We start from the raw sequence: 22,629 nt of genomic DNA, 5'->3' as shown, positions 1-22,629 counted from the left end.
AGACACCCCGAAAGGCAGAGTCTGGGACCCTGAGTCTGTGAAATGTTTGGAGGAGGCCAAGTAGCGGTAGAAGTTTCCAGAACCTGAGGCGGGTGGGGTGCAGGGGGAAGAGGAGAGAGGGGTTCGCTGGCTGGCACAGGGTCTCTATGGGGGCACAGAAAAGGTGAGGGGGGCTTAAGCTGGGGGTGAGGAGGGCTTGGGGGTCCAGGCTGGGGCCTAAGCTGGGGTGAAGAGAGTTTGGGGGTCTGGCCTAGAGGGGTCTAACACATTTTTTTCCTTTTTGGGGTCACACTTGGTGATGTCTGGGGGTTCTTCCTGGCTCTGCACTCAGGAATTACCCCTGGTGGTGCTCAGGGGACCAACTGAGATGCTGGGAATCGAACCCGGGTCGGCCACGTGCAAGGCAAACGTCCTCCCTGCTGTGCTATTGTTCCTGCCCCTCTAAGACAATTTAGCTGGGAAGCTGGCACCCGTCTAGTCCTGCTTGGTGTGACCCTCTCGGGCTCCCCCAAACCTTCACCTTGCGCCCAGCCAGCAACCCTGAGAGCCCCCCATTCTGGGACCCAGCAGTCCCTTCCCGGCAGGATGGACTGGAGGTGCGGGCAGTGCTTGGGGTGCTGGCTGACCCCTGGGTTCCACCCCCGGCACCCCACAGGGTCCCCTGCGCCCACCAGGAGCGAACCATGAGCACTGCTGGGTGTGGCCCCAAAACCCAGATTAAAACCAGCACAGCGGGGAGGGCGTTTGCCTGGCACGCGGCCGACCCGGGTTCGATTCCCAGCATCCCATAAGGTCCCCCGAGCACTGCCAGGAGTCATTCCTGAGCACAGAGCCAGTAGGAACCCCTGTGCATTGCTGGGTGTGACCCAAAAAGGAAAAAAAAAAGCACGAGGTCCAGAGTCGGACCCCGGCGAACCCAGAGGTCGCCACGGAGGGTCCCATCTTGGGGCAGACCACAGGAAGGGGCTCGGCAGGGAACAGGGCGGGGTACAAGAAAACTGGGCCCAGGGCAGCGGCCGGCACCCCTGTGGCAGGTCCCCTCCCTGCAGGGCTGCAGCTGGGGCCGCTCTCACGCTCTCTCAGGCTCGCCTGGCCTGGCGTCCTGCCCCGCGGGTGCCCGCTGGGTCCAAGAGACATTTGCCCCCCGCTCAGGGGGCCAGGCTGGGGGTGTCTCTTTCCAGGGCCACTTTGCTGGCAGGTGGAATCATTTGGTGATTTATTTAAGAGGAAAAAAAAATGACTCACAAAGCTGTCATCAGAATGTCACTGTGTCCCGGGCCCCAGGCCAAGCCCCGATGGCAAAACCTCGGCCTTTCGCACAGCCAAGCCCGCAGAGACAGAAACCAGGTCTGGGGCAACGGCCGGTCCTTTCTGCAGATTTCTGGGAACTGCGGAGTCTCCCAGGGCTCGCTGGCTGACCAGCTGCTTTCCCAGGAGGGCGCTGCCCCGTCCACCCCCCCGCCCCGACTCCCGCACCCATGCCGCTGCCATTTTGCCCACTCTTACTGCCTCTCGCAGGGACACCTCCTCCAGGCAGCCCTCCTGACTGCCTCCTCTGTCTTCCCAAGCCAGAGCAGACCCACTTCTATGCTAGGACTTGCCCGTATTAGTGGCCAAAGTTCTGGCGGTTTTGGAGACTTGCTGGTCCCTCCTTTCGCCCGCTAATGTTCTGGGCGGAGGAGGGATTGATCCCGAGGAGGAGACCAGATCCTGTCCCCGACCACGCCGGCCTGGAAAGGCGCCCGACGATGCCTCCGGGGAGGTAACAGGGGTTCAGGGGAGCCGGCAGGGGCCAGGGTTGGGCCAGGTGTCCTGGGCGCCAGGTGGGAGAGTTTCCGTCCGCCTCTGAGCCCCATGGAAGCTTCCAGAAGGAGGGAAAGGCTCAAGGCACCTATTGTGGGTTGTCAGAGGTGAGGAGACTCCGGGGAAGGGGGTCGGGGGGGGAGACCCCCCACCCTGGCGACGGGTTCTGCCCCAGCCTGCAGAAGCCTGGCCTGGCCTCCTGGGCCCCCTCGCTGCCTGCTGGGACCCCTGGCGTGCCGCCAGCCCGTGGGGAGAGGGGGCCCCAGGTGCGCGTGTGGGGGTGGCTGGCAGCTGAGAGATGGGCCCATGGGGTCACCGGTGGATTTGGCAGATTTGGCCCCCTCCTGCCAACGCCCCCGCCTGGGCTCTGCCACGTTCTCGCCGGGCCCCTGGAAGGCATCGCAGTCCTCCCAGAAAATTCCCCCGGACGCGGTCTCACTTGGCTTTCTTTCTCCAGAGGGCAGCAATTTTCACCCCCAACCCAGAATGTTCTGGAATATTCAGGAATATTCCAGAATATTCCTGAAATCTTCATTGACTATCACTGAGCTCCATCTCAGACTTGAGTTGTCTTTTTCTTTCTTTTTCTTTTTTTTGGCGGGAAGATGCACCCCCAGCAATACTTGGGGGATATTCCTAGTTCAGTGCTGGGGCTTGGGGGGATAGTCCCCAGAGGCTCAAGAAGTCATCGCCACATGGCACCAAAGTGGCACCGAAGTTTGACCCCGGGCTCCCCACATACAAAAGGACCTCTCTCGGGGCTGGAGCGACAGCACAGCGGGGAGGGCGTTTGCCTTGCACGCGGCCAACCCGGGTTCGATTCCCAGCATCCCATAGGGTCCCCCGAGCACCGCCAGGAGTGATTCCTGAGTGCATGAGCCAGGAGTAACCCCTGAGCATCGCCGGGTGTGACCCAAAAAGAAAAAAAAAAGAACCTAAAAAACCCCAAAGTGAACTCTGTCTCTCTGAACAGACCTCAGAACATTTTTTGTCGTTTGGTTTTGGGGCTTCCTGCTGGCTCTGCACTCAGGACTCACTCCTGGTGGGCTCGAACCCGTGTAGCCTGCGTGAAGGCAGATTATATCTCGAGCCCAGACCTCAGAGCTCTTAATCAGAAAACTTCGAAGAAGGGACTTGATCGCTCGCGGCTGCGTGTCCTGGGTAAGTCCCTTGACCTCTCTGGGCCTCGTTCTCCTCCTTGGTACCAAGGAGTCCACACCAGCACCCTCCTCCAACTGGTCGTCCTCTCCTCTCTCAGAGGGCGCAAGAGGTAGGCCAAGTGTGGATGGGATGGGGGCCAGACACCCGCTCTGTGCCTCAGTTTCCCCTCCGGAACCTTTTTTTTTTTTTTTTTGAAAATCCATCCTTTCACTGCCCAGCGCCGTGGAGGGAGTCGGGTAAGCTCAGGGTGGTGACAGAAGTCTGGCATGGCCGCGCAGCCCGCCCCCGGCCTTTCTTCACCCCTGCCCCCGCCCCCAGGGCACTCTGGGTCTGCCTCCTTCTGACACCCCCCCCCCTTTCAAAATTTAACCCCTGAACACGGAGTTCATGTGGCTTAAATTTCAGCCCGTGGTGGGTGAGGAGGCGGGGGCTGGACACGCTTCATTTTCCAATTTCTGGAAATAAAAGCGGTGGGACCATCTATTGTTGAGTGTGGGGGGGGAAATCAACCCATTGCAAAACCCCTGTGTGAAAATTAAGACAGAAAAAAAAAAAGTCGGCCAGACACACACACACACACACACACACACAACAAAACAATAGGTTTTAGGTGCGCTGTGCCCAGCTGCCTGCAGGAAACAGCATTCCTGGGGAACAAAGGGGCCTTTCTCTGCCTCTGGAAAGGTTTTGGGGGCCACGCACGCACGTGGGGGTGCTTAGCGACGCGGCGAGGCCCAGGAAGGCGTTGGGCAAGAAACCCAGGAAGGGTCTGGAGCGTGAGGGCGGAAGAGGGAACTGAGGTATTCTCTGTTTTCTAAGACAGGCTGCGCCCTGCAGGAATGTCTTGCGGGTCGCGGGAAAGGCGACTGTCACTTAAGCCCGGTGTGACGTGCCGGGTCCCTGCAGAGGCGCCGGGAGAAACGCCCCTCGGAGCACCAGCCCAGCGGGGAGGACGTTCGCCATGCACCCGGGTTGGACCCTGGCATCCCCGAGGGTCCCCTGAGCAGCTCCAGGAGTGATTCCTGAGTGCAGAGGCAGGAGGAAGCCTTAAGTACCACCAAGTGTGGCCCCAAAGCTGCGCCCCCCAAATATGTAGGGGCCGGCAAGATGGGGTAGGGGTGCAAGATTTGCGGCAGGAATTCCAGATTCTGCCTATCCCTGCCACTATATGGAAACCCCCTCCCCCCAGAATACCTCTCCTCAATATATTGATTTTTTTTTCTTTTTGGGTCACACCCGGCGATGCACAGGGATTACTCCTGGTTCATGCACTCAGGAATTACCCCTGGTGGTGCTCAGGGGACCATATGGGATGCTGGGAATCGAACCCGGGTCGGCTGTGTGCAAGGCAAACGCCCTGCCCGCTGTGCTAACGCTCCAGCTTCTATATTGATATTCTTAAAAAAAAAAAAAGGCAGGTGGGGGGGGCGTCATTCCTGCAGTGCTCAGGACTGATTTCTGGCTCTGCACTCAGGGACTCAGGGATCACTCCTGGTGGTGCTCGGGGGACCCTGGGGGTGTCAGGGATAACACCTAGGTCAGCGGTGTGTAGGGTAAGTGCCTTACCTTGCTGTTCCATTCCTGCAGCCCCAGATAAATATTCTTTTATTGTTCTTATTTTGGGGGGGTGGGGATGGATCCACATCCACCAGTTCTCAGGGGGTGCTCCCGGGCCCATACAGGACCAGGTATGGAACCCCAGACTCTTTTTTTCTTTTGTTTTCCTGTTTGGGTCACACCCGGCGATGCACAGGGGTTACTCCTGGCTCTGCACTCAGGAGTTACTCCTGGCGGTACTCAGGGGACCCTATGGGATGCTGGGAATCGAACCCGGGTCGGCCGCGTGCCAGGCAAACGCCCTCCCCGCTGTGCTATCGCTCCAGCCCCTGGAACCCCAGACTCTTGTATGCAAACTCTGCATCTGTCTTTATTTTTTTTTTTTTTCATTTTTTTGGAGGGGGGTGCGAGTCTGGACCATACCCGGCAGTGCTCAGGGCTGACTCCTCTCTCTGTGCTCAGGGATCACTCCTGGCGGTGCCGGGGGACCCTCTGGGGTGCCGGGAATCGAACCCGGCTTGGCTGCGGGCAAGGCAAGAGCCCTGCCCGCTGTCCTATGGCTCTGGCACTCGGCCCGAAATATTCTTGTGTACAGAACGCTTTTCCCACTCGCCTGGGTGGCCTGCTCTCCTCCCCTCTGCTGATGAGAACAGGTTGAGAGTCCTGGTTCGGGTTAGGGTCCGGCCGTTTTTTTCCCCGCCACATTGGCATGTTCCCTGCCATCTGTCCCCCACCGGCGACAAACACAGACGGGCAGAGCAAGAGCCTGGGCACCCGGCCCGGGGGGCCGGGGAGCAGCAGGGAGAGAGGGCCGTGCGGAAAGGAGGCTGAGCCCCCCAGCCCCCACCCACCCCCGCCCATCACTGACGGTCTCCCGGGAGGCAATTTCCGCTCTTTTATAGCGAGCCTCTCAGAAGGTTCCGGAAGCCTCATTGCTAGCGCCGTCCACCTGCAGCTACTCAAATCTCTGACCCAGCTGCAGCTCCGGGGGGGCCCTGACCTCAGCCCGAAGGGTGACGGGGAGGCGGAGGCCTGACCTTGGAGTCTGGAGTCGGGGGAAAGTGCCTGGGGTGTCCAGACCCCGGTGTGGCCGGCCCCCCACCCCCGTGAGCTCGGAGCAACGCGGATGCTGGCCAGGGGGCCTGCAGACCCCTCAGAGAGAGAGAGAGAGAGGGGACAGGCTGGCAGGGCTGAGGCGCTGGTCTTGACGCGGATGACACAGAGTTTCATCCCCGGGGCACCGAACGGGGTCCCCCGAGCCCCAGTGGGGGCGATGTCTGAGCACAGAGCCGGGAGTTGGCACTGAGCACAGCAGGACGTGGCCCCCCAAACAAGCAGCTAAAACAAATGCCTTGCATGAAGAGAAGGAAGAACAGGCGGAGTGAGTTCCCCACAGAAGGAAGGAAGAAGAGGAAGGAATGAATGCACGCGTGGATGAAGCACTTTATCGTGTAAAGGGGTGCGTGACGGAACCAGTGAACCCGCAAATGAATGAAAGAAAACACATTCGGGCCAGAACAATGGCACGGCAGGGACTGCATCTGCCTTGCACACGGCTGACCCAGGCTCCATCCCCAGCCTTCCACAGGGTCCCCCCAAGCACCGCCAGGAGTAATTCCTGAATCCGGAGCCGGGAGGAACCCCTGAGCATTGCTGGGTGTGACCCAAAAAACCAAAAGAGAAAAATAAATGAGGGGCTGGAGTAACCCCTGAGCATCACCGGGTATGACCCAAAAAAAGCAAAAAAAACCAAACTGGGAGCCCCTTGTTGGCAGGATTGGGGTGACCGACCCCCACTGGCACCCCAAGGGCTGTGGTGTGAACAGGAACTGAGGACAGAATGTCAGTTAGCACCCGCCTGGGGGTGCGGAGGGGCCCAGCCCGGCCCCATCCTCCTGCCCCTGTGCTGTCGCTCTCCACAGGTGAAGGGTCTGGGGCCGGGTGACCTGGGGTCAGGTCCTGCGGGTGGGTCCCTGGCCAGAGGGCAGGTGGGCGGGCGGGTGGGCTCCAGACGGCCCCGATAAACAGGCCCATTGGACGTGGGGGCGAGGGGGACGCTTTGAACCTCCTGCTTGGCCGAGGATGTTTGCTTGGGGCAGCGGGCCAGGGGTGTCATCAGGGCTGGCTAAATTTAGCCTCTGGTTCCCGCTCAACCCCTCCCTGGAGGGGGGGCCCAGGCGGGGGCCGGTCTGGTCCGGCTCCTGGAAGCAGTGGAAACGTTTCATTCAATTTTTTCTCTGGTGGTGGTGGGAGCGGTTTGGGCCTCACCTGACAGTGCTCAGGGCTGACTCCTGCCTCTGTGCTCCCTCGTGGTGGGGCTCAAGGGACCCTCCGGGGGGCCTGGAATCGAATCCAGGTGCATGTGGGCTGCACGCAAGGCAAGCGTCTTTGTTTTGGGTTTTTTGACATGTCCAGCGGTGCTTAGGGCTGGCTCCAAGCTCTGTGCTCAGGGATCACACCTGGCGGGGCTTGGGGGGGGGGGACCTGATGGGGTGACCGGGGGTCGAACCTGAGTGGACCGAGCACCACGCCCTGCGTGTCTCAGCCCTGAAGCCGCCCCCAGCATCTCCATTGTTGTTTTGGGGCTGTTCTTCGGGTCTACTCCTGGCTCTGCACTAGGAATCCCTCCTTGCGGTGCTCGGGAGTCCCCGTGGGATGCTGGGGATCGAACCCGGGTTGGCGGCGTGTGAGGCCGGCGCCCACCCTGCTGGGCTATCGCCCCCTCCCCCCAGCTCACTCTTCACACCCACCTGTCCTGAGCGTCTTTCCCAGGGCGACCAGTTCACCGGCAGCTGTGGCTGTTTCCCAGCTCAGGATTTGGGGGCTGTGCCTTGCCATGCCCGGGCTGAACGAGGGGCCCACAGAGACCCCCAAGTAGGGGCTTCCCACCTCTCATCCCCCGGGGCCCGTCCTGGGAGTCAGAATTTCAGCACTGTCGCACTGTCCTTCTGTGGTTCATCGATTTGCTCGAGCGGGCACCAGTAACGTCTCCATCGTGAGACTTGTTACTGTGTTTGGCATATCGACTACGTCGCGGGGAGCTTGCCAGTCTCTGCTGTGCGGGCAGGATACTCCTGGTGGCTTGCCGGGCTCTCCGAGAGGGGCGGAGGAATCGAACCCGGGTCAGTCGTGTCGACCGCGTGCGAGGCAATCGCCCTCCCGGCTGTGCTAGTGCTCCAGCCCCATGACTTCAGCATCCAGAGGAAAGAGAGAGGGCCGGAGCGGGGAGGCACTCGCCTGGCAGGAGCCCGGCCCTGGCTCTGGGTGCCCTGCGCCCCACCAGGAGGGACCCCTGAGCACAGAGCGAGGAGTCAGACCTGAGCACAGCTGGGTGCGCCCCCCCAAAAAAAATCACACAAAAAAGGAGTAACCCTGAGCACCGCCAGGTGTGGGGCCCCCCACACCCCAATAAAAGAACTAGATCTGCTTGACAGCCTCTGCCTCACCCGTCCTACCTGGGCTGCCCCCTGAGGCCCCAAACGCAGCTCCTAAGGGCACAGTGATCCATCAGCACCCTGGCTCAGTGACGCAGGAAGGGGCTGGGCAGAGGCAGGAGCGGACACAACCCAGTGGCATCTGCACCCCCACCCCCAGACGAAGGGGGGGGCGTGGTCCCCGGGGAGGGCAACATGTCCGAAAAGCCTTGGAAGGTGCTGGGCTGCTCACGCGTTTATTTGGGCTACAGCGGGTGGTGCTCAGGGCTGACTCCCGGCTCTGTGCTCAGGGGTGACTTCCGGCTCTGTGCTCAGGGCTGACTCCCGGCTCTGTGCTCAGGGCTGACTCCCGGCTCTGTGCTCAGGGGTGACTTCCGGCTCTGTGCTCAGGGCTGACTCCCGGCTCTGTGCTCAGGGCTGACTCCCGGCTCTGTGCTCAGGGCTGACTCCTGGTTCTGTGCTCAGGGCTGACTCCTGGTTCTGTGCTCAGGGCTGACTCCTGGTTCTGTGCCCAGGGCTGACTCCCGGCTCTGTGCTCAGGACTGACTCCTGGCTCTGTGCTCAGGGCTGACTCCTGGTCCTGTGCCCAGGGCTGACTCCTGGTTCTGTGCTCAGGGCTGACTCCCGGCTCTGTGCTCAGGGCTGACTCCCGGCTCTATGCTCAGGGCTGACTCCTGGTCCTGTGCCCAGGGCTGACTCCCGGCTCTGTGCCCAGGGCTGACTCCCGGCTCTGTGCTCAGGGGTGACTCCCGGCTCTATGCTCAGGGCTGACTCCTGGCTCTGTGCTCAGGGGTGACTCCCAGCTCTATGCTCAGGGCTGACTCCTGGTTCTGTGCTCAGGGCTGACTCCCGGCTCTGTGCTCAGGGCTGACTCCCGGCTCTGTGCTCAGGGGTGACTTCCGGCTCTGTGCTCAGGGCTGACTCCCGGCTCTGTGCTCAGGGCTGACTTCCGGCTCTGTGCTCAGGGCTGACTCCTGGTTCTGTGCTCAGGACTGACTCCTGGCTCTGTGCTCAGGGCTGACTCCTGGTCCTGTGCCCAGGGCTGACTCCTGGTTCTGTGCTCAGGGCTGACTCCCGGCTCTGTGCTCAGGGCTGACTCCCGGCTCTATGCTCAGGGCTGACTCCTGGTCCTGTGCCCAGGGCTGACTCCCAGCTCTGTGCCCAGGGCTGACTCCCGGCTCTGTGCTCAGGGGTGACTCCCGGCTCTATGCTCAGGGCTGACTCCTGGCTCTGTGCTCAGGGGTGACTCCCAGCTCTATGCTCAGGGCTGACTCCTGGTTCTGTGCTCAGGGCTGACTCCTGGTTCTGTGCTCAGGGCTGACTCCCGGCTCTGTGCTCAGGGCTGAGTCCCGGCTCTGTGCTCAGGGGTGACTTCCGGCTCTGTGCTCAGGACTGACTCCTGGCTCTATGCTCAGGGGTGACTTCCGGCTCTGTGCTCAGGGGTGACTCCCGGCTCTGTGCTCAGGAATGACTCCTGGCTCTGGCTCAGGGCTGACTCCTGGCTCTGTGCTCAGGGCTGACTCCCGGCTCTGTGCTCAGGACTGACTCCTGGCTCTGTGCACAGGGGTGACCCCCGGCTCTATGCTCAGGGCTGACTCCTGGTTCTGTGCCCAGGACTGACTTGTGGTTCTGTGCTCAAGGGCTGACTCCTGGCTCTGTGCTCAGGGAATCACTGCTGGTGGGGCTTGAGCTTGTCAAAGTGGCGCGGGGGACCGAACCTGGGTTACCTGTGTGTAAATGCCCTCCCCCCTGCCTCTTTGGCCCCTGGGATTTACTCCGAGCTGGCCTCAGTGTTTCTTCAAGAAAGTGCGGACTGTTTTTTTTTCTTTTTCTTGTTTTGCTTTTTGGGTCACACAAGGTGATGCTCAGGGGTTACTCCGGGCTCATGCGCTCAGGAAAAGTACTCCTGGCGGTGCTCGGGGGACCCTGTGGGATGCTGGGAATCGAACCCAGGTTGGCCGCGTGCAAGGCAAACGCCCTCCCCGCTGTGCGGTCGAGCGGGGTTCGATCCCCCAAGTCGGCCAGGAGGGATGCCTGGATGCAGAGCCAGGAGTCAGCCCTGAGCACTGCTTACCCTTTATGGGTGTCCGAGACCCCAGACTGTGCCAAGCTGGGTGCTGGGGCAGATCTGGAAGTGTGTGTGTGTGTGTGTGGGGGGGGGGGGCAGGCATCTTGTGTGGCAAGGGCAGCTGGTGCAAAGGTCCTGGGGCAGCAGGGGGCCTGGTGTGTACGTGAGTAAGGTGGGAGGAGGGCTGAGCGTGGCAGGGGCTGAGGGCAGGTGGTCTGGGCCTGGGGCGAGGCTGGCGGGGGGCTTTGCCCCAGAACCAGAGCCCGGACTCGGGGCTCGTGCGCGCCCTCTGGTGGCTGCCGCGGGAGTCACAGACTGCGTGGTGGCCGTTGGTGCCCGGTGCCCAGGGGTCTTCCCAAAAGCCCCCCGCAACCCTCGGCCTCCACCGAACACGACTCTGTGTTGAGTGGTGGAACCTGATGAATGGTGGAACATTAAAAAATTGACTTTTTTTTTTGCGGGGGGGGGTCCTACCCGGCGACGCTCAGGGGTTATTCCTGGCGGGGCCCGGGCACCATACGGGGTGCCGGGAACGGAACGCAGGTTGGCTGCATGGGAGGCAGACGCCTCCACACCGTCCTATCGCTCTGGCCCCAATAAGCATTTTTAATAATTTTAATAATAATTTTTAAGCCATTTGTGGAGACAGCAATGCAACTTTTATTTATCTTTTTTCTGGGGGGGGCACACCTGGCGCTACTCTGGGGACTCTATGGGATGCTGGGAATCGAACCCGGGTCGGTCACGTGCAAGGCAAACATCCTGCCCGCTGGACGGTCTCTCCAGCCCCTTCATGTTACTTTTATTTTATTTATTTTTTGCTTTTTGGGTCACACCCGGCGATGCTCAGGGGTCACTCCTGGCTCTGCACTCAGGAATTACTCCTGGCATATGGGATGCTGAGAATCGAACCCGGGTCGGCTGCGTGCAAGGCAAACGCCCTCTCCGCTGTGCTATCGCTCCAGCCCCTGTCACTGGTTTTCTTTTCCTTATTTTTAATTTATTTGCTTATTTATTTTTGCTTTTCAGGTCATACCTGGCGATGCACAGGGGTTCCTCCTGGCTCTGCACTCAGGAATTGCCCCTGGCGGTGCTCAGGGGACCCTCTGGGATGCTGGGAATCGAACCCGGGTTGGCCGCGTGCAAGGCAAACGCCCTCCCCGCTGTGCTATCCCTTCAGTTCCAATCCGTGTTCTTTTAAACTTACAAACCTGGGTCTGCCACATACACATGCAAGGCCAGCGCCCTCTCTGCTCCCCTCCCGCCTCATCTGTGACTAGGTGGTCCCCTTGGGTGAGGTGAGAGTCTGGGGGTGCCCACCCCCACCCCCTCCTCCAGGTTGTGTGGCTTTAAGTGCTGAGCTCTGCTCACATCAGGCTCGGCCCTCACCTCCTCCAGGAAGCCCTCCCGGAGGCCCCCGCTCCCTCTCCGCTCCTGGGTGGGGCCAGGACAGGCTTTGAGTGAGTCCCGAGGGAAAGTTCTGGAAACTGCTCCCCTGTCAGGGGTCGGCGGGCCTGGAGCTGACTTGGTCCCAGGAGTGTGTGGGTGAGGCAGGGATGACGCCAACCCTTGTCTAGTAAATGTTTACGGGGGCCCGGAGCCTGCGGGCAGCCACCCCTTCCTGCCCCGTCAGCTAGCTGGCGAGAGGTCTAGGCGGGCAGAGTGGGGAAACTGAGGTGGAGGCCGCTCCATACACCTCTCCCCTTGTGGGGAGCGGCTGGGTCTCGCGGGCAGACCTGGCCGTGTCCGAGGGGGGCCTCCGAGGGCGTGTCCCCGATTCCTCTGAACTGGGGGAGGACGGGTCAAGGAGGGCCCAGGGCCGGGACACCCACAGGCCGGGCCCGGGTCCATCTCCGAACTGGGCAGCAGGACCCCGACAGGCTCCCGGGGTACACGGCCCCTCCCGCCCCGGCGGCGCAGCTTGGCAGGACACAGGGAGAGAAAAACATTGTGGATGGGGTGGGAGGGTCCCGGGGACAGCCAGGCCCCCCAGAGGCCCGGGGAGGGGGCGGGGAGGGGCCAGCGCCCCCGAGAGCAGCATGCCAACCTGTGCCCATGCCCCGGCGACCAGGGCGGTGCCCCAGAACCTTCCTCCCCGGCCCCCCTCAGGGCGAGTTTGAGCAGGTCCAGCTGCCAGGCCCGTGGCCACGGAGCTCCGCGCCAGCATTCCGGGGGGCCCTAAATCTCCCAGAGTGACAGGCCCAGGATGGCCGCGCCCCCCACCTACCCAATGGGGAGCGGGGGGCCCTGGGCCAGGGTGCGGCGGACTCCTCGCTCCAGTGCCCGGGAACTTGGAGCCGGGCCTGGGCGTGGCCCCACTCGCGGCCGGCCTGGCTCCTGGCGGCCCAGACGGCCAGCGGGGTGGACGCTGACCGGCGCCCGGGGAGGGGCGCTCCCCCCAGTCCTCACCCCACCCCCTTCCCGCTCGCTGGCGCCCACAGAAAACGACACGCATAGAAACACACGCTTTATTGGGGTGCGGAGCCGCAGCTCAGACCTTGGGCTCCGGCTCAGACCTTGGGCTCCGGGAACAACTTCCAGCCCTCCAGCTGCCCCATCTTCATCAGCGCCGCCGCCGCGCCCAGGTACGCGCAGGCCGCTGCCCCCGTGCCGTAGCTGTGAGCTGGGGGCAGGTGGGGGCATCAGACCGTGTGGACAGCACACACACACACACACACCCCAGCTAGACTTGAAGGCGGGGAAACTGAGGCAGCAGAGGAGAGGGTGCAGACACACGGCTCAGTCGGCCCCACGGGAGGGTGCTGGCGGGGTGGGGTTGCCGGGAGGTGCCCGCCTCTCCTTGTCCACCCGGAGACCCCCCCAAGACCTCCCCCCCAGCCCGCTGGAACCTTCCACCCGGCTGCACCCCCGGCCCCCACTCACTGCGAACTCCCAGGGTCAGGCCCCCCGCGCAGCCCCCGATGAAGTAGTTGAGGGGGTCGTCGGGCTTCTCCCGGACCTGGGTGCTGACGCACGTGGCGAGGCCGAAGATGGCACCCACAGCCGCTGCAGGAAAAGAGACGGGGGCGGCGGCCCCCCACGCCTGTCACCTCCCGAGGACGCCAGCCCGGTGGGCGGCGGCGGAGGGGGGCAGTGCGGGGTTGCAGGGGGCTCACCTGCCGTGAACGTGTAGCGGCCTGTCCGCGCCGCCCCCTCCAGGAAGGAGCCCGCGGGCTGCAGGGCGATGCTGTAGGCAGAGGTGATGAGGCCTGGGGGACGGGGGGACACGGGGACACGGGAAGGGGGACGTGGTCAGCACCAGCGCTGGTTCTGAGCCAGCTCCCAGCCCGGCGGGCCCGCTCTCCCCCGGCAGGGGTGCGCCAGCGCCCGCGGTCATTCATTCATTCATTCCTGTGCACCCTCCCTCATTCATTCATTCCTGGGTGTCCTCACCCCTCTCTCTCTCCCTCAGTCCGCTGAAGCCCCCCCGACCCCCCAACTCAGTCTGTCCCGAGGTGCTCTCTCATCCCTTCATTCACCCGAACCCCTGGGAATCATGATTCGCTCTTTTCTTTTTGCTTTTTGGGTCACACCCGGCGATGCGCAGGGTTTATTCCCGGCTCATGCACTCAGGAATCACCCCTGGCAGTGCTCAGGGCACCCTATGGGATGTCGGGGATCGAACCCGGGTCGGCCGGGTGCAAAGCCAAGGCCCTCCCTGCTGTGCTATTGCTCCAGCCTGGCGCATTTTCTTTCTTCCTTTTTATTTTTTTTTGTTTTTTGCTTTTTGGGTCAAACCCGGCGATGCCCAGGGGTTCCTCCTGGCTCATGCACTCAGGAATCACTCCTGGTGGTGCCTGGGGGGACCCTATTGGATGCTGGGAATCGAACCCGGGTCATCGGGGTGCAAAACCAACCCCCTCCCCGCTGTGCTATCGCTCCAGCCCCCTCCTGATTCACTCTTTTTTTTTTTTTTTGCTTTTTGGGTCACACCTGGCGATGCTCAGAGGTTCCTCCTGGCTCTGCACTCAGGAATCACTCCTGAATGGTGGTGCTTGGGGGACCCTATGGGATGCTGAGAATCGAACCCGGGTCACCCGGGTGCAAGACCAACCCCCTCCCCGCTGTGCTATCGCTCCGGCCCCCTCCTGATTCACTCCTGATCTCTCTCGCCCCGCCCTGCCTGGCAGGTCGCAGGGGACCCTAGGAGGTGTGGAGGGTGGAACCCAGGGGGGCGGCCCGGACCCAGGACCCCCGACCCAGGTGTCTGGGTGTGTGTGTGGGGGGGGGCTCTCCCTCCTGTCCTTTCTCCGGAACACCCCCCACCCTCATCAGGATGACCCGCAGGCCGCTAGGACCCAGGCCCACCCCCAAAGCAGGTCAAGAGCCCAGGGTCCAGGCCTGGGGGACGCGCCCACGCAGCGGACCCCCAGCGACCCTCGGGGCTCCCGAGGTCCCTGACAGTCCGTCCACGGGCCTCCACGGACCCCCCCCCCATGCCCCCAAGTTGCCACCCCTGGGAAGCCAGCAAGACCCTCCCCCGGAAATCCAGCCAGCCCCTAAGTCACGTGCATCCCCGCCCCCCAGCCCTGCAGACCCCCCGACTGTGTCAAGCCCCGCGCCGGCGCCGATCGCGGCAAGACCCCGCCCACATCCCGACGTCCAGCCCGCCGTGACCCCCTGACCTCCCGGGGCCCCGTGACCCCCTGACCTCCCCCCCGCCCCGTGACCCCCTGACCTCCTCCCCCCGCCCTGCAGACCCCACGGCCCGCGTCCATCTGCCAAGCCCCCCGATCGCAGCACGGCCCCGCCCACACCCCGACGTCCAGCCCGCCGTGACCCCTGACCTCGCCCCCGCCCCGTGACCCCCTGACCTCCCCCCCGCCCGGCCCGGCCCGGCTGACCCGTGACCTGCCCGCGCTCACCCACGGCGCCGCCCACCCCGGTGGCGGCGTAGGCCTTGCGGTGGCACTCGGTGCCGTCGGGGATCGCCCAGTACTGCTGGAAGAGGGTCCGCACCATGGCTGCGACCCCCGCCCGCTCGCTCCGCCGCTCCGCCCGCCCCGGCCAAGGGCAGCCGCGCGCGCTCTCGCGAGACTTCCGGGGCGGCGCGCGCAGCCGGCGGCGGCGGCAACAAGCGCCGAACTTTATTGAGCGCCGCGGACACGGACACGGACACGGACACGGACGCGGACGCCGAGCCGCCTCGTCGGGGGGAGCGGAGGGAGGGAGGGAGGGAAGGAGGGAAGGAAGGAAGGAAAGGAGGAAGGAAGGAGGAAGGAAGGAAAGAAAGAAGGAAAGGAAGGAAAGAAAGAAAGGAAGGAAGGAAGGAAGGGAAGGAAAGGAGGAAGGAAGGAAGGAAGGAAGGAAGGAAGGAAGGAAGGAAGGAAGGAAGAAAGGAAGGAAGGGAGGGAGGGAAGGAAAGGAGGAAGGAAGGAGGGAAGGAAAGGAGGAAGGAAGGAAGGAAGGAAGGGAAGGGAGGGAATGAGGAAGAAAGGAAAGAAAGAAAGAAAGAAAGAGAGAAAGAAAAAGAAAGGAAAGAAGGAAGGAAGGAAAGAAAGAAAGTGAGGAAGGAAGGACGCGCGGAGCCGCCGCCTTGTTTCTCTTCGCGGGGCGCACACGTGGCGCTGCCCTGGGCTCCTGGCTCTGTGCTCTCGGATCACTGCTCCGAGCACCCGGGATCGAACCCGGGCCAGGCGAGCAATCTGCCGTCTACCGTACGCTCTACCCGAGAGCCCCCCGCCCAGATTGGGATGGGAGAGGACCCGGCGGGGAGCAGAGATGTGCCTGACTCGGTGACCCGGGCTCACCCCGGGGCCAGCCCCCACCCACCTCTCACACCCCCCGAGCCGGAGCCCGAGCAGCGTGCGTCTGTTTGGGGGGCGCGGTCGGTCGGGGCCGTGTCTTCCGAGAAAACCCGCCAATCGCTGCTCTAGGACCTGGCCCGTCGGCCACTTGGCAGTTTGTTCGAGCTGTCAGAATAGTCCCTAAACGAGAGAAGGATGCTCTTAGACAGGGGGCGTGGTCACATCGGGACCTGGCCAATCCGCGAGCCGCGCAAGCCTAAAGGCGTGAGAGAGGCCAATGAGGGAGGCGCGGTTGTCTGGGGGCGTGGCCAGGGGCGGGGCTTATGGGACCGGACTGCAGCCAATCGCGCGGAGGTCCGGCCCCGTCCCCCGGGTAGCCCCTCCCCTGTGGGGGCGGGTCCTACGGGGCTGCAGCCAATCGTGCTGTGGTCCCTGTCTGGCCTCCGGGAGGGCTTGGCCGGGCTCGGTTCCGGGTAGCTCAGGGGGCGTGGCCCGTGGGTAGCCCCTCCCCGTGGCGGGCGGGGCCTACGGGACTGCAGCCAATCGCGCGGAGATCCGGCCCAGGCCCTCCGGTAGCCCCTCCCGTGGGGGCGGGTCCTACGGGGCCGCAGCCAATCGTGCTGTGGTCCCGATCTGGCCTCCGGGCGGGCACGGCCGGGCCCGGTTCCGGGTAGCCCGGGGGCGTGGCCCGCGGGTAGCTCCTCCCCGTGGGGGCGGGGGCCTACGGGGCTGCAGCCAATCGCGCGGAGGTCCGGCCCCGGCCCCCGGTAGCCCCTCCCCCGTAGGGGCGAGTCCTACGGGGCTGCAGCCAATCGTGCTGTGGTCCCTGTCTGGCCTCCGGGAGGGCTTGGCCGGGCTCGGTTCCGGGTAGCTCAGGGGGCGTGGCCCGTGGGTATCCCCTCCCCGTGGCGGGCGGGGCCTACGGGGCTGCAGCCAATCGCGCGGAGGTCCGGCCCAGGCCCCCGCGTAGCCCCTCCCCGTGGGGGCGGGGCCTACGGGGCCGCAGCCAATCGTGCTGTGGTCCCGATCTGGCCCCGGGCGGGCTGGGCCGGGCCCGGTTCCGGGTAGCGCGGGGGGCGTGGCCGGCCCGGAGCGCGGCCGGGGCCATGTCGGCGCCGCAGCCCCTGCAGATCCGCGAGGCCAACGCACACCTGGCGGCCGTGCACCGGCGCGCGGCGGAGCTGGAGGCGCGGCTGGACGCGGCGGAGCGCACGGTGCGCTCCCAGGCCGAGCGCCTGGCCCGCCACGACCAGCAGCTGCGCGCTGCCCTGGACGAGCTGGGCCGCGCCAAGGACCGGTGAGGCCCGGGGCACGCCAGGTGGCCTTCCCGGAGGAGGAGGCGGAGGAGGAGGAGCCGGGACCGGGAGAGACGGTGGCGAAGGGGCCGCGTTGCATTCCCGGAGCGGCCGAGAAACGCAACGCACAACCCCCTAAAACTGGACTCCGGTCACCGGCCGGGGGGCGGTTGGGCGGCGCCGCACTCGTGCGACTTTCTAACTCAAAACGGGCTGTTTGGGGGCTGGAGCGAGAGCACAGCGGGGAGGGCGTTGGCCTGGCGCGGGGCCGACCCGGGTTCGATTCCCAGGGTCCCATAGGGTCCCCCGAGCACCGCCAGGGGTAACTCCTGAGCGCAGAGCCAGGAGCAACCCCTGTGCATCGCCGGGTGGGACCCGAAAAGCAAAAAAAAAAAAAAAAACCCCCCAAAAAAACGGTCTGTTTTCCCACCACGCTGCTGGTAGGACCCCGCGGGGAAGGGGTTGAGCCCAGGGGAGCTGTCATCCCCGCGGCGGTGCTCAGGGATGACTCCTGGCCCTGCGCGCAGGGCTAGGGCGGGTAGGGGGAACTGATGGGGTTGCCGGAGATTGACCCGGGTAGTTGTGTGCGAGGCAGACGTCCTTCCTCCCCGCTGCCCTATCGTTCCAACCCCACATCTCCCCCGTTGTTTTTTTTTTTTTCCTTTTTTGCTTTTTGGGTCACACCTGGCGATGCCCAGGGGTCACTCCTGGCTCTGCACTCAGGACTCACTCCTGGCGGTGCTCAGGGGACCATATGGATGCTGGGACTCGAACCTGGGTTGGCAACGTGAAAGGCAAACGCCCTCCCCGCTGTGCTCTCTCCAGCCCTTTTATTTATTTATTTTTTTTACGAAGTTTCCCAGCCGCTGAAACGAGGCAGGAGCCCAGGGAGAGGGTGGGACCCCCGTGGGAAACAACCTGGGAGGTGAGCTGCTTGGACTGGCCCATTTCTCTTTCCTGGCCACCTACTTTTACTGGCCAGGGTCGGGCCTGCCCTTTGGCAGACATCGCTGGACATCTGCCAAGGGGTGATGGTGAGCAGGAGGAGTTGGGAGGGCTTCTTGGAGGAGGAGGCAGTGGAAGGTGAACAGCAAACAGGACAGAGGCGGTGAGGGAGGACGGGAGAGAGGAATCGTTTGGGGGCCACAACTGGCCGCGCTCAGGGGACCAGGTGCCGCGGGGGATCAAACCCGAGCTTCCGACATGACACGTGGAGCCCTTGGAGCTTTCTCCCCGATGTCCTGACCCCAATAAACTCACCTCCCAGGGGCTGGAGCGATGGCACAGCGGGGAGGGCGTTTGCCTTGCAACGAGGCCGACCCGGGTTCGATTCCCAGCATCCCATATGGTCCCCCAAGCACCGCCAGGAGTAATTCCTGAGTGCAGAGCCAGGAGGAACCCCTGAGCATCGCCGGGTGTGACCCAAAAAGTAATAAATAAATGAATAAATAAGTAAACTCACCTCCCAAAGATGAACCCCACCAGGGGCCAGGGAGATGGGACAGCAGGTGAGTCGCTTGCCTTGCACTGCACCTGACCTGGGCTCCATCCCAGGCATCATCCCACAGGGACCCCCAGTTCTGCCCGCAGAGACCCCTGAACTCAGAGCCAGGAGTCGGCCCCCACGCCCCCCCCCCAAAGCCAAATGCCAAACGCAAATGCCCCGTCGGGGGTGAAGCCCCCACCCAGCTGTGACCGAGCCACACGTTCGTTCCAGTGCATCAGGGGGTGGCAGGGAGGGGACGCGAGCTGGGTTGGGTGGGATGTCCTGGGGGCGGATGTCCAGCCCCCCACCCTGGGCCTCACCGCCCCCCGTTTTCTTCCCGGCCAGGGAGAGCGCCGAGCTCCGTGCACAGCTGCGCTCCGCCGAGGCCGCCGTGCGCCAGAGGGACGCACTCATCCAGCAGCTGCAGACGCGGGCCCAGCTGCTGCAGGACCTCTGCCGCCACCGGCCGGCGCTGGCCGGGCTGCTGGCCGCGCTGGCCGACGTGGAGCGACTGGGGCCCCCGCCGGCCGGGCCTCTGGGCCCCCCACCCCCTGGCGGGCCCAGCCCGCCGGCCACCAACAGCACCGGGGAGGACGAGGAGGACGACGAGCTGGACAGCTTGCCGGCCGCGGTGCTGGGGACCACGGTGTGAACCCCCCGAGCTCCAGGGCCAGGAGGACCCCGAGAAGGCTTTTCTTTCTGCCTGCGGGCGCTTCCGAGTCGGGGGTGCCCGTTGCCCGGTGCCCGATGGGTGCTGAAGGCAGAACCCCGTGGGGACGCCAGGCTCTGTTTCCAAAAACCGGCTTCCCGGGCATGGTGGCGGACTCTGCGAAGATGTTTAGCCCAGATAGTTGGGTGGTGGAGGAAGGGACTCCCAAAGCAGTGCTCAGGAAGAGCAAAGGGCGGCTCCAGTGGGGCCTGGTCGGTCAGTGTTCAGAACCAGCAAAGCTGGAGCCACTAGGCCACCCCCGGTGGAGCGTTGGGGTACTGTGTGGGGCTGGGGTGCACAGCTTGGGACCTGTAGATGCAGGTCTGGCACCCCTAGCTCCTGGATATAATTTTGGGGGGTGTGTTTGGACTACCTGGCGATGCTCAGGGCTTACTAGAGCCTCTGTGCTCGGGTCCTTGCCCCGGGGACCCAATAGGAAGGCTGGGGGTTGAACCCAGGTTGGCCACGAGCAAGGCCAGCACCTTCCCAGCTCTGCAACGGCTCCAGGCCCTGGGCAGACAATTCTTCACCTGGGGCCACGCCTGGCTGTGCTCAGGGCTGACTCCGGACTGTGCTCAGGGATCACGTGCCTGGTGGGGCTCCAGGGACCCTAGCGGGTACCAGGAACGAAGACCCCAGCACCCTCCCCGCCGGACACTCCCTGACCCCATCGAAAGTGATTTTTCACCCTAACTCAGGCTGCCCTTGACCCTGTTTCTGAGTGTCCAGCCTCAGTGCCTTGGAGCTGGCCAGTCCCTCTGCCTGGACACTGCCCCGCCCCCAGCTCCTGTGACCCATGTCACATGACTAGCTCCTTATCTGTGCTCAGTCAGCACCTCCCAGGGGCGGGACAGAGGACTGGGGCTCACCAGTGTGGCCCCACTCCAGGAGGCCTACCTGATCGGCAGCGAATCCTCTGCCCACCAGCTCCCCGTCCTTCCTTCTAGAACTTTCTGGCCCGGAATCGAACCCGGTTCGACTGCGTGCAAGACAGACGCCCTACCCGCTGTGCTATTGCTCCAACCTCCAGCCTAACCCTTTTAAAAAGATGCCTCAGAGGGGCTGGAGCCATAGCACAGCGGGGAGGGCGTTTGCCTTGCACGTGGCCGACCCGGGTTCGATTCCCAGCATCCCATAGGGTCCCCCGAGTACCGCCAGGAGTAATTCCTGAATGCATGAGCCAGGAGTAACCCCTGAGCATTGCTGGGTGTGACCCAAAAAGGGAAAAAAAAAAGTCTCAGAGGCTCTGTTTTTGAATTCCTCCCCACCCCCACGCTGCTTCTTTGGGGGTGCTCTGCTCCTTATCACATCGGGATCCCCCATGCCATCCTCTCTGCCCCTTGCCTGCGGGCCCAGCCCAGCCTAGTACCAGGGAGCAGTTTCCTGGGCCCCAACTCAGGGCAGGAAGTGCCTGGGGCTGGGCTCATCCCGGGACCCCCAGTCGGCTCACAATGGCCCCTTTTCTTCTCCGGATGGGATGAAACAAGCCAGGAAGGAGGCTGGAGCCTGTCTGCTCCGGAATAAACTGGATTCCCAGCCCTGGCCCTGTCTCTCTGCTAACTTGGGGGTTGGGGGCAGGCGTGCCCCAGGTGGTTCTCTCCCAGCCCAGGGGCGGGGGGTGAGGGGGTTCGCCGCGGAGCCAAGCCGGTCGTGGTCTTCCATCTGGCAGGGGCTACCCAGGGACAGGACGCCCAGGGTCCCTCGTTATTGGATTCTCAGCCAATGGGGTGAGGGGGATGTCGAGCTGCTGAGGGGGCAGGAAGGGGACACCCTGCAGGGCTGGCTGAGCCCCGGCACCCACACAGGGTCCCCCAAGCCCCGCCAGGAGGGAGCCGAGTGCAGAGCCGGGCGGAGCCCCTGGACAAGCTCCGAGAAGGCAGACACAAGACCCCTCGCCTTCCTGAACCCACTGGGGAGCGGGACAAGGTGCTGGGCAGTGTCTGGGGGGGTCGACTCCTGCGGTGCCAGGGGCACCCGGGCCCCACCGAGCCTCCTGCCTGCCCCCGGGCAGGACAGCGGCTGCTGTGCCCCGAGCTGGCTTCAGGCCCTGTGCAGGGCCAGCGTGGGACCCAGCAGGATCCCGGCTCGGAGGCGGTGCTGGCACCTGGAACCAGCCCGGCCCGCCCTGGGCTCACTGCCTGCAGCACGGGGCCAGGAGGCCCGGCGGGACAGGGCTCCGTCCCCGCCACCGAGGCTGACCCTGCCTGGCTGGGCAGGGCTGGGCCGGGCGGTTGGGAGCCGAGTGGCAGGAGCACGTGACGCCAGGGCCTGGCCCTCTGGGGCCGGCCCAGTCCCTCCCAGTCCCCAGAGCTGCCGTCTCCTTAGCGACAGTCTCGGGGCTGGACGCAGCGGGCACAGTCAAGAGCCTCTGCGCACACACGGGCCGGCCGAGCTGGGCAGCTGCCTGCCGCGGGCATGGACACGGCGGAGGCCACGGTGGAGAAGCTGCGGGCGCAGTGCCTGGCCCGGGGCGCTGTGGGCATCCACGGCCTGGCCAGGTGAGAGGCCCCCGACGCCTCACCCGCCCCTGCAGCCCCCGAGCGCGCCCCCAACCCCGCATCGCTCCCCCCCACCCCTGCAGGTTTTTCCGCCGCCTGGACCAGGACGGAAGCCGCGCCCTGGACGCGGGGGAGCTGCGGCGGGGCCTGGCCGAGCTGGGGCTGAAGCTGGACGCGGCCGAGGCGGAGGCCGTGTGTGGGCGCTGGGACCGTGACGGCAGCGGGACCCTGGACCTGGACGAGTTCCTGCGGGCGCTCCGGGTGAGCGGGGCGGGGGGCTGGCTGGGGACCTGGGGACCGGGGGCGCCGGGTGTGCCCGGGCCGTAACCGCCCTCCCTCCCTCCCCCAGCCCCCCATGTCCCAGGCCCGGGAGGCTGCTGTCAGGGCCGCCTTCGCCAAGCTGGACCGCAGCGGAGACGGGGTGGTGACCCTGGACGACCTCCGGGGCGTGTACAGCGGCCGCGCCCACCCCAAGGTGCGCAGCGGGGAGTGGACAGAGGACGACGCACTCCGCCGCTTCCTGGACAACTTCGACAGCTCCGAGAAGGACGGGCAGGTGGGCACCCCCCATCCCTCCCCTCCCCTCCCCTCCGTGCCCGTTCGAGCCGCCGCCCTTCCGTCCGTCCCAGGTCACGCTGGCCGAGTTCCAAGACTACTACAGCGGCGTCAGTGCCTCCATGGACACGGACGAGCAGTTTGTGGCCATGATGACCAGCGCCTGGCGGCTGTGAGCGCCCCCCGCCCCCGTCCTCCTGCCGGGCACCCCCACCCCCAGCACCTCTCACCGGCCCGCCCCGCGGAGGCTGCGCGACCGGCCAGGCCCGGCCCTGCTGGGCCACGAGGAGGAAGCGGGGAGCCAGGCATCGGCGCC

General features: G+C 64.5%; 3 protein-coding genes across 3 annotated transcripts; 2 read left to right on the top strand and 1 right to left on the bottom strand.

The window, feature by feature from the left end:
* Positions 1–12,477: 12,477 nt before the first annotated feature.
* NDUFA11 (NADH:ubiquinone oxidoreductase subunit A11) lies at positions 12,478–19,074 on the bottom strand. The gene is made up of 5 exons (XM_056107280.1): positions 19,070–19,074; positions 14,889–14,992; positions 13,140–13,232; positions 12,907–13,029; positions 12,478–12,646 (listed from the first exon to the last, which is right to left on the bottom strand). The coding sequence occupies exons 2-5, from the start codon at positions 14,983–14,985 to the stop codon at positions 12,534–12,536; spliced, it is 426 nt and encodes a 141-aa protein (XP_055963255.1). The 5' UTR covers positions 14,986–14,992; positions 19,070–19,074; the 3' UTR covers positions 12,478–12,533.
* VMAC (vimentin type intermediate filament associated coiled-coil protein) lies at positions 16,861–19,203 on the top strand. Its single transcript, XM_056107257.1, has 2 exons — positions 16,861–17,067; positions 18,897–19,203. Exons 1-2 carry the CDS (start codon positions 16,877–16,879, stop codon positions 19,201–19,203), a joined length of 498 nt encoding a protein of 165 aa, XP_055963232.1. The 5' UTR covers positions 16,861–16,876.
* Positions 19,204–21,638: 2,435 nt separating this feature from the next.
* On the top strand, positions 21,639–22,520 carry CAPS (calcyphosine). The gene is made up of 4 exons (XM_056107279.1): positions 21,639–21,758; positions 21,842–22,019; positions 22,108–22,314; positions 22,388–22,520. Exons 1-4 carry the CDS (start codon positions 21,676–21,678, stop codon positions 22,487–22,489), a joined length of 570 nt encoding a protein of 189 aa, XP_055963254.1. The 5' UTR covers positions 21,639–21,675; the 3' UTR covers positions 22,490–22,520.
* The last annotated feature ends 109 nt before the right edge of the window (positions 22,521–22,629 follow it).

This window comes from Sorex fumeus, unplaced genomic scaffold (genome assembly GCF_029834395.1).
Source record: "Sorex fumeus unplaced genomic scaffold, SorFum_2.1 ptg000156l, whole genome shotgun sequence".
Lineage (NCBI taxonomy): Eukaryota > Metazoa > Chordata > Mammalia > Eulipotyphla > Soricidae > Sorex > Sorex fumeus.
The sequence above is the reverse complement of the archived record's forward strand: the minus strand, read 5'-3'. Positions and strand labels throughout refer to the sequence as shown.

Excerpts from the sequence above, each read along its gene's own strand:
- NDUFA11 (XM_056107280.1), bottom strand. The coding sequence starts at position 14,985 with ATGGTGCGGACCCTCTTCCAGCAGTACTGGGCGATCCCCGACGGCACC. Across the intron at positions 13,233-14,888 it reads CGGGGTGGGCGGCGCCGTGG|GCCTCATCACCTCTGCCTAC; the intron begins GTGAGCGCGGGC and ends CCCGTCCCCCAG. Across the intron at positions 12,647-12,906 it reads CCTGACCCTGGGAGTTCGCA|CTCACAGCTACGGCACGGGG; the intron begins GTGAGTGGGGGC and ends ACCTGCCCCCAG.
- CAPS (XM_056107279.1), top strand. The coding sequence starts at position 21,676 with ATGGACACGGCGGAGGCCACGGTGGAGAAGCTGCGGGCGCAGTGCCTG. Across the intron at positions 21,759-21,841 it reads GGCATCCACGGCCTGGCCAG|GTTTTTCCGCCGCCTGGACC; the intron begins GTGAGAGGCCCC and ends CCACCCCTGCAG. Across the intron at positions 22,020-22,107 it reads AGTTCCTGCGGGCGCTCCGG|CCCCCCATGTCCCAGGCCCG; the intron begins GTGAGCGGGGCG and ends TCCCTCCCCCAG.
- VMAC (XM_056107257.1), top strand. The coding sequence starts at position 16,877 with ATGTCGGCGCCGCAGCCCCTGCAGATCCGCGAGGCCAACGCACACCTG. Across the intron at positions 17,068-18,896 it reads CTGGGCCGCGCCAAGGACCG|GGAGAGCGCCGAGCTCCGTG; the intron begins GTGAGGCCCGGG and ends CTTCCCGGCCAG.